At 35.2% G+C, this 9,783-nt stretch overlaps 1 protein-coding gene across 1 annotated transcript in view; it reads left to right on the forward strand.

Annotated features, from left to right (window-relative positions):
- LOC119579709 overlaps nucleotides 1–9,783 on the forward strand; it is a 36,029-nt gene that overhangs the window by 14,767 nt on the left and 11,479 nt on the right. Inside the window, exons 7-18 of the mRNA XM_037927614.1 lie at nucleotides 3,725–3,805; nucleotides 3,979–4,447; nucleotides 4,683–4,826; nucleotides 5,128–5,266; nucleotides 5,711–5,825; nucleotides 6,451–6,578; nucleotides 6,823–7,164; nucleotides 7,301–7,385; nucleotides 7,817–8,858; nucleotides 9,027–9,177; nucleotides 9,366–9,587; nucleotides 9,735–9,783. The exon at nucleotides 9,735–9,783 is cut by the window's right edge and continues 110 nt beyond it. Coding sequence (XP_037783542.1) covers nucleotides 3,725–3,805; nucleotides 3,979–4,447; nucleotides 4,683–4,826; nucleotides 5,128–5,266; nucleotides 5,711–5,825; nucleotides 6,451–6,578; nucleotides 6,823–7,164; nucleotides 7,301–7,385; nucleotides 7,817–8,858; nucleotides 9,027–9,177; nucleotides 9,366–9,587; nucleotides 9,735–9,783 — 2,967 coding nt within the window. The remainder of the gene's footprint in view (nucleotides 1–3,724; nucleotides 3,806–3,978; nucleotides 4,448–4,682; nucleotides 4,827–5,127; nucleotides 5,267–5,710; nucleotides 5,826–6,450; nucleotides 6,579–6,822; nucleotides 7,165–7,300; nucleotides 7,386–7,816; nucleotides 8,859–9,026; nucleotides 9,178–9,365; nucleotides 9,588–9,734) is intronic.

A 9,783-nucleotide genomic window follows, 5' to 3' on the forward strand; every position in this document is an offset into this window, starting at 1 on the left:
TTATTAAGTCTTACACATAAAAACTACAACATCTGCTGTACGAAAGAGTCAGTAACTAAGCCAGCCTGACCTCTTGTCTTATTCCTTGAACTATCAAGAAAAAAATGTATTACTGTTGGTGATGTGAGCTGATATCATAGTTATTATTATCATTATTATTATTATTATTTATTATTTATTATTTATTATTATTATTATTATTATTATTATTATTATTATTATTATTATTATTATTATTATTATTATTATTATTATTATTATTATAGCATTATAAACAGTAATGATGAAAATACAAATTGTTTTCTTAAATATGTAAAAAAGTAAATAAGTGAGATCAGTCAGACATATTAAGCAACTTCTTGTTGATTAAGCTATTGTGGAGCCATCTGTGTGTAAAAAGTAATAATCACACAACCATAATGGACAGTGTATGTATTCGTGCTTTCTGGGCAGCAATGGGTAAATACAGGTGCAAGGAAATGTGTCCACACACATACACAGGGAAATTGACATACATTCTTTACTTTCACTACCTCCCACAGTTCCAAGTAAAGCTATCTAGCTAGCTGACTAGATATATACAGATATAGATAAAGTTATAGATATAGATGTATAAAGATGTAAATGTTTAAATAATAAAAGACTCATAAATCTAATTATCTGCAAATATGGCCTAATTGTATATTAATTTGTATGAGAATGGTAGAAAATCAATAGTTGTTATTATGCAAAATGTAAAAATGCCTTACAGAAGCTGTATATTAAGAAATAAAGGTAAAAGGCAGTAAAAAATATGTTCTCATGCTTGCACCCAAACCCCACCCACCAACCCCACCACGCACACGCACACGCACACGCACACGCACACGCACACGCACACGCACACGCACACGCACACAGAGGCACACAGACACATACAGGCACACATGCACATGCACACACAGACACATGCACATGCACACACATGCACACGCACACGCACACGCACACGCACACGCACACGCACACACACACACACACACACACACACACACACACACACACACACACACACACACACACACACACACACACACACACACACAAAAGTCTTGGCATTAGATTTTTAACAATTTGGCCAAAAATATGAAAAAATGTTCAGAAAATGGATAGAAAAATGTTTCCTTAATTAAACCTGAAATTATCCCCTTCCCTCTTAACCCAAAACTGACTGGCATGGCATGTCCGTACAAGCCATGCCCACTACGAGTTTAATTTTTAATTGTTTTTACACATAGATGGCTTCACTTGTACTGAGTAACCAATGAGCCAATTACGAATACTACCTGTGTCACCTGTTTATCCTTTTCCTTGATTTTCGAAAATATTTTATGTTATTTTATATTGCTGTTACTAATGTCAATAACAATAGTAGTTATAATGTCTGTTCTAAAAATGAAATCATCGATATTGATTGCATTAGTAAAGAAAAGGTTTTCCTGGAAAGTCAAGGAAAGGTGAAATCAGGTTAAGGTCACAAGGTCTACAAATTGACTCCTTTTTTGGCTAAGCATTTGCAGAGCCATCTATGTGTAGAGACATTTCACAAAAAATTCTAAAATGAGCACAGCATTTTTCAGGCAACATTGGGTTAAGGTTTGTAGAGCTAGAATTTACATGTATAAAAGGTATGAATGAGAATGAATATCTTCACAATACAAGAGTTGTGTTTAACCGGTTTCGATTGTGTCTTCATCAGAAATACATGTATCGTCATATACATCACACACACACATATATACATCTCTTGTATTGTGAAGATATTCAATCTCATTTATACATCTGTCAATATGAATACTGTTCATAGAATTTACATGCTAGAAAGTCTTAAGTCTTGTGCTGGCACATCTCATAGTAATAAGAAAGTGTAGCATCAAAGTTGAAAATAGTTACTGCTGCCATAGAAAATGGAGAAGAAAAAGAGAGGGGGGAGAAGAGGGCAAGATGCAGGAGGATATTACAGAAGAGAACAAGAAGGAGAGAGAGAAAGGGAAAAAGAGAGTGTGATTAAGAGAGAGAGGAGGAGATAGACATAAAGAGGGAGAGAAAGAGAAAGGAAGAGAGGACGGGAGTGTGACAGGAAGAGAGGGAAGGAGAGAAAAAGAGTGAGAGAGTGAGGAGAGAGAGAGAGAATAGGGAGAGTATTAGGAGAGATTTAACTTCCACAGTCTGAAAAAATGTGGTAAAAAGCACCCACTGGTTTTTGAGAAGTTCTTCTGTATTATGGCCACTCCAATCCGTAGTTTTTTTGTTAAAAGCCATTATTTTGCCTGCTTGGGCTTTAGGGTTAAAACAGGAAAGAATAGAAGAGAAAGAGGAGGAAGAAGAAAAATTAATGCAAATCCAAAAGTACAGATTTTTAAAAAATCAGAAATTGTTGTCAGGGTAATGTCTTTAATTATCCATTTACATAGTTTGTGATGACTATCCACAAATATTCAGTGACCATAGGGAAAAGAATTTTAATTATTTTAAATTAAATGCTTTTAAGGGCAAATGCCTTTTATACACATCCACGAACATGTTTGTTTCATTGACATAGCCAAAAGAACTGTTTACAAATCAAAACCTAATCCTCCACACACATATGGAGCTTTTATGTCTTAGGAAGTGATAGGACATTGCAAATGAAAATTTTTGCAGAATTTCTTCACCAGTTTGTCAAGTTCATTTATCTTCTTACATACTGTTACACTTTTCTTGTTTATATCAGGTTTAATGTTAGATTTTTAAAAACTGATTATTTCATTAACTTTGATTTAATGTTACACTTCTAAAAACTGTGATTATTTCAATAACCTTTCCATTTCTTATACAATCTTATACTCTTTGTGGTACTTTGGTTTATTTAGTATCTTGTATCTTTTGTTTAGAAGATTTGAAGGTGGATTAATATTACTGGAGAACTCTGTAATGATATCCTCACTTTGGGATTTATGATTAATGATTAGACAAGAAATATTCATACTCTAGCACTTTTCCCCCTTATAATGTGTGCATTACAAGTAAAATAATATACCTCTAAATTTCTGTAATTTTTTTCTGAAGTGATTATCTTCAAGAACCAAAAAGCAAAGCTGTGCTCAGGTTAAAACTTTTTGCATTAGTTATATCTATACAAAAATTAATTCTCAATTTAAAACCGCAATAGAAGCAACTGCACATTTTATTCAGATTTTGTTATCATCATGTGAAAGTATGCTCAATTCCCTACCAACTGATTTGGGATGCACACTCTTATGTACGTTCTGTATGTGTGTGGGCTGATAATTAATTTCTGATTTTTTTTTTTTTTGACATTCACTGACCTTGAAAATGGAATCTAGAAGTGAAACACTTATGCTGAAGAACAATAAACAGAGGAATAGGTAGATTTGCACATATGAAAAGTATAAAAAGCCCCATTAGAATACAGTTAATGCCTTTAATTTTGAATTTCCTCAGAAGAAAATGGTTAAAGAAGTTATTTTGATTTCACCTGTTATTGGCAGTACAGCTTCCATAAGTTGCTTTAAATTGAAGTCCAAGATGCTTTGTATGGATTTATTTTTCTAAGACATCCAAAGCTCAAGAATGAATTTTTATTTACCTGCAAGGTTGTGTTTTTGTTTCGTGAATACTTGATTATATAACTTTGGTATGGAAATATCAAAAGACTACTACTTTCTAATCTCTTCCTTTGTAGATTCAGATGACCCAGGATTTTTACGCATTGAAAGTGTGGCCACCTTAGATCCCACAGCAGCTTCTCAGATGTTTGGTGATGGTTAGTATACTTTTATTATCTTTTGATTAATAGTTAGAAAGGGGAAGAGGAGAAGAAAAAGACAAAGGAGGGAAGGAAAAAAAGCAAGAGGTACAATTGCAAAAATAATAAAGGACAGTACTCTCTGTTGTGTTTGCCTGAAACTTTTTTCTTCTTCTTTTTCTGCCCCTCAGATTATAAAGTACCTCCAGAAGCAGCAGCCCTTGGTCTCCCTTTGAATTTTGCCAGCCCAATGGGAAAAGAAGGAAAGCCATTACCTGGACTTGCATCTAGCTCAGTGGACAGTCCCCATTCTCCAGTTTCTGATAAAGTCCCCCCAACTACTCAGGGCACTGATAACAATGACCTGCTCAAAGTAGACCCTTCTTCCACCTCAGGCCTCGGGCTTGATGTACCCAAGGTAGAGTCCTCCACTTCTGGGATGAGGCAAAGTGTTTCTGGCTCAGATGAGCCACAATTGCCATCAGAGATTGCCTTGAAGCAGACGAAACTTGTTGGAAAGCCATCTGTTGTGACACTGGATGAAGATGAGGAAGAAGGCTCAGAGGTTTGTTGGAATGGGAGGCCACAGAAGCCCCCACCTGGATTGGCTACTCTACCTAAGTTTCCTCCAACAGTGCCTGTGCCAAGTGTTTTTGAAGCGTGAGTGTTCTCAAGTCTTGCTAACTTTCATATATGATATGGATTTATTTGAGGAATTTAGGCTCTTTTCTTCTACTTTCTCTTTCTTTTACCTCATATTCTATAAGTAGCAGTATTATCAATTTATTTACACTTTTTTTATTTTAGAAATGATTCATTTTGATTCTAGTATTTGGATCTGATTAAGATTAAAATATTTTTTGTTTACACATTAATTTTGATTTCTTCCCCACAGATATCAACCAATGAATATTTTCCGGATCCTGATAACCAAACTTGCGCCAGAAGTTTTCAAGTGCATGCATCCTGGATGTGTCTTTGTAGATGATGACCCTGAGGCTTTCCAAGAGCACATTGAATTACATGGTGAAAATTTCAGGTAAAGAAAAAATTTTATATTGATTAGTTGACTGATTATTCTCAGGGCTAAAGTCCAAAAGGGGAAATTGGAATAAACTAGTTCAGTATTTTTCTCTTATATGAAAAGAATTTTCTTCACATAGAGTTTTTTACATGCTAAAAAATGACATGTCACTGTCTTTATAGTTGCTGATATTTGGAGCCTCATAGGGAACTAATGTTTAGATTTTTTCCTTAATATGTTAACACTAAAAAAAAAAAGCCTATATCTAAGGCATACTTTTATTAATGAAAATAATGGCAAGTATTGGTATTTTCAGATGTTGTTATTGTCTGATAGTAATGGACACTTCGAAAAAGCTGGTACAGCACGTTATAACGGAACACAGTCATTGCCAGTTTCAGTGCAAATATTGCCTGTATCGGGCATTCACTAAAATCTACATGGGTGTTCACCTGGTAAGGCATGTGAATGGTTCTAAAGCTTTTGTCATAAGAGTTTGGGAAATGGGAGTGCACATAGAGAGGGTGAAAAGATTGAGAATGAGGAATATAGAAATAAGTATCAATGAGAATAATTAATTTCAATATGCAAGAGATGTAATTAACAAATCAAATCAAATCTTGATCAGAATAATATAATTCAGCTGAAATGCATCAGTTACATCTAAATCCTTTTCATTCTCCTACCTTTTTGTACCTTAAAGGAAAATTTTATATATATATATATATATATATATATATATATATATATATATATATATATATATATATATATATATATATATATATATATATATATATATATATATATATATTTTTTTTTTTTTTTTTTTTTTTTTTTTTTTTTTTTTTATTATTTCATAAATTCATATTGTAAATCTAACTATATAATCTTTACAGAAAAATTTCCATCCCGATGTCGAGCCACGGTACATCAAAGTAGGTACAATTCAGTCCCAGCATCCACCAAATCCTCCAATTGACCAGTTTGTTCGGCCATACAAGTGTAGCTACAGTAAGTTTTCAGTTAATTTTCCTAGATTGATGATCTTTTTATGATTTGTAGTTGTTATATACATTTATGTATATATCTATATCTATATCTATATCTATATGTAACTGTATATCTATATATCTATGTATATCTGTATATCTTGTATATCTGTATATCTATATATCTACATCTATATATCTACATCTATATATCTACATCTACATCTACATCTACATCTACATCTACATCTACATCTACATCTACATCTACATCTACATCTACATCTAATCTCATCTACATCTACACTAATCTCTCACATCCCCCTCTACTCTATCATCTATCTCTCTTCTCTCTCTCTCTCTCTCTCTCTCTCTCTCTCCTCTCTCTCTCTCTCTCTCCTCTCTCTCTCTCTCTCTCTCTCTCTCTCTCTCTTCTATCTATCTATCTTCTATCTATCTATATTATCTATTTATATATTATATTATATATTCATATTATATACTATATATCTATATTATTACTTTTAGGTGTGACACATGAACATATGATTGATATGAACTCTTTCCATTGTATGGTGAACTTTAATGATCTCTTTTTATCATATTTAGAATTTTCAAAGATATTAATATATTTTTCCTTTATACAGAAGATTGTCAGTATCGCACAGTTGATGCAGAAGCATTCAGAACCCATGTTGTTGGCAACCATGGTCAGTTTGCTGTGCTTAGCTGTGATTTCTGCCACAAACATCTTCATGTTCAACCTTTGATATATGTAAGTATTATTCTTGTTAGCTTTATGGATCTGTATATTGCATTTTGATTTTATCCTTTAGAGCTGCCATGAATATTCCAATGATTTTAGTTATATAAAGTTCCTCACCAGTTATTTAGGATTAAGATCTGATGTAAATATTATTGAGTTCCCAGTTTTTACAGTAAGACGTTCCTCATTTATCATTGAGTGATAAATGATAAAGATATGGTAAATGAAAACTAAAATTATTAAATCTTTTTAGCATATGCGAGAACACCAAATGAACGAGTACCAGTGCCCATACTGCCTACATGGAGATGCCGAAAAGGAGCGCCTACTCAATCACCTTCTCAACTGTCATCCTGGACGTCCAGGGAAGGTACTTCTCCGTAAACAGATAACCACCTCTAGTGCAGGTGGTCCAAATGTAAACATAACGGATATCAGTGGTCCACCACCTCCATCATCGTCTCTTCCTCAAGATCCAAGCAACAAAGGTGACAAGAAGCATAATACGAAGCCAGATGGGAAGCCTTCAGAGAGCAATCCAGATGGTGCTGGAAATGCATCACCAACACCGGGAGCCATGAAGGAAAGACCGCAGGTAGATTTGTAGTGACTTTGCTGATTTGTTAGTTTGATTGCAATTACATATTTCCAGTTAAATTTAAAAGAGTAGCTGATGGATGCTCAGGTATTGACCAAAAATTTTATCATGACCTGATTTATTTTATAAACAGAGTCCATGGAATGTTGAAGGAAGGAGAATGTCAAGAAGCTTATCTCGGGAATTGGATAGCAAAGTAGAAAATGCTGCTAAACAAGGTAAGCATGATAAAGTATCTTGAATGCTCATACTTGTAAAACATCCTTCCCCCTTCCTCTCTCTCTCTCTCTTCCTCTCTCTCTCTTCAGTTCATGTCTCTACATTCGTCTCTCTCTCTCTCTCCTCTGTCCTCTACTCTTCTCTCCCTTCTCTCTTTCTCCTTCTCCTCTGCCTTTCTCTCTGTCTCTCTTTTCTCTCTCTTCTCTCCTGTCCCTCTCTCCTCTCTCTCCCTCTCCCTTCCTCTTCCCTCTCTCTCTTCTCTCTTCCCTTTCCTCTCTCTCTCTCCTTCTCTCCTCTCTCCTCTCTCTCCTCTCTCTGCCTCTCTGTCTTTCTCTGTCTCTCTCTCTCTCTCCCTCCCCTTCCATCCCTCCCTCCCTCTCATCCTCTTCATCTCTCTCAGTTGCACACTAATTTTCATCTCTGTTATCAGGTGAAGGAGATGCTTTAAATAGGAGTTCAGGCAGCAACAGTGAGGAAGGCCTTACATCTCCAAGCACTGAGAAAACAGGATTAAGCAGTCATGCTCTCTACCGTTGCGGTAATGAAGGTTGCGAGTACTCCAGTGCAACTCAGGTTCATTTACGGGAGCATCTCCAAGTGTGCAACTTTGCCCTAGACTCGACCGTACTAAAGTGTCATCATTGTGGGAAACAGTGCCGACACTTAAGTACTCTTTTTGAGCATCTTCGGGTCCATGGGCCAAAGAGGTATCGCTGTGGAGTGGCAGGTTGTGATTATAAAGCAACCATGGTCCATTACTTCAAAAATCACATGAAACAGATCCATAAATGTTCAGGTTTTAAGCAGGTCTTGAAGGACCCAAAGATTAAAGATCCAGAAACACAGGAGTACATTGTGTATCCTAAAGATGCAGTACCACCTACTAAGGAATTCCACAGGAAACGAAAGAATGAATATGCCATTGAAGATATTGGCCGAATTCCCAAGGCACATGTCTCATATCAAGATCTGAAATGCTACTATTGTCATTTTGTTTCTAAAGTGAGGTTAAATTTAATAAAGCATATTAAATTACATGAAAAATACCCAGAAGGTATCCCCAAGAGGTTAGTCATAGGTGAAGGTGAAACAAGTCCAATCCCAACAAAACAACCCATCAACCCAGTGCCGTGCTTGGAACGGAAGGAACTCATGTTCGATAAGATGATGAACCTGGCAGGTAGCAGCTTTGAAGCTAAGAAGAAGAAAGAGGATATAGATATGAGAACTAAGAATCCCATTCCAACAGAGGAGTATGAAAAGTTGCCCAAGTATGTCCCTGATGAAAGGTTGCATTCGTGTGGTATTGATGGATGCAACTACTTGTCTTGTGATGACATGATGTTGAAGTATCACATTCGCACTCTGCATGCTGATATTACATCGTTCCCTTGTCCACACTGTACTGATATAACAATAACAGTTGAAAAAATAAGCTCCCACTTCAAGCTGCATGGAGACAGGCTTTACAGGTATTTTTAAAATAAATTCACTTTTTTTATTTGCACATGTTTGCATGTTTGTTTGATTATAAAATTTATAACGTGTAATAATTGATACCAGATGTGGTCAACATTAATTAGAAATTCAGTTTAGTAAACAAGTATGTCACATTTACAAATGTACCAAAAAACTTTTAGGTGTGGATGGTGCACGTATATATCCTACCGAAGAAATGTTGTCGAACGCCACATGAAAGAAAAACATCCGACTAAGAAGGCCTTTGATTTTGTTATCCGAGAGCCAGACGAAGCAGATGGTCAAAAGAAACAAGAGGAAAAAATATCAGAGGTATATTTTATGAGTACATTTGAAAATGAGGTATACAGATATTTCTTGTAGTTTATCATTTCATAATGTCATTCAAAAATATATGCTAGAATAACATGTACCAGTAATTTGTTATGCCTTTATTTTATTTTTTCTTTCCTTTTTCTGAGGAAGGACCAGTTGCATTTTTCTTGCTTTTATCCAATTAGGAACCTGCAGCACCAGCTGTTCCTCAAGTTCCTCAAGACCCACAGTGGCAATGTGGATTGTGCAAGTTCTGTTCAGTTACACAGCAGGAGATGGTAAACCACACAAGCCTTAAGCATGCTATCAAAAGTCAGTATAAATGTGGCTACTGCAATGTCAGGTCATCAGTACGAGCCAGCTTCGATGCTCATTTTGCAGCAAAACATCTTTACCAACCATTTAGGGTATGTATACAGAAAGTTATTATTTATTTTGATATATTACAGTTTGATTGATAATATTTACTGTCATAATTTTGATTGATAATATTTACTGTCATAATTTGTTTTTTCTAAGAGGTAATGTGAAATTTCCTTTGGTCTATTTATCAGGTGTTGTGCATGTATTATCGGATAGATTCAGAAGATATTGAACCCATTA

Source organism: Penaeus monodon, chromosome 12 (genome assembly GCF_015228065.2).
Source record: "Penaeus monodon isolate SGIC_2016 chromosome 12, NSTDA_Pmon_1, whole genome shotgun sequence".
In the NCBI taxonomy this organism is placed as follows: domain Eukaryota; kingdom Metazoa; phylum Arthropoda; class Malacostraca; order Decapoda; family Penaeidae; genus Penaeus; species Penaeus monodon.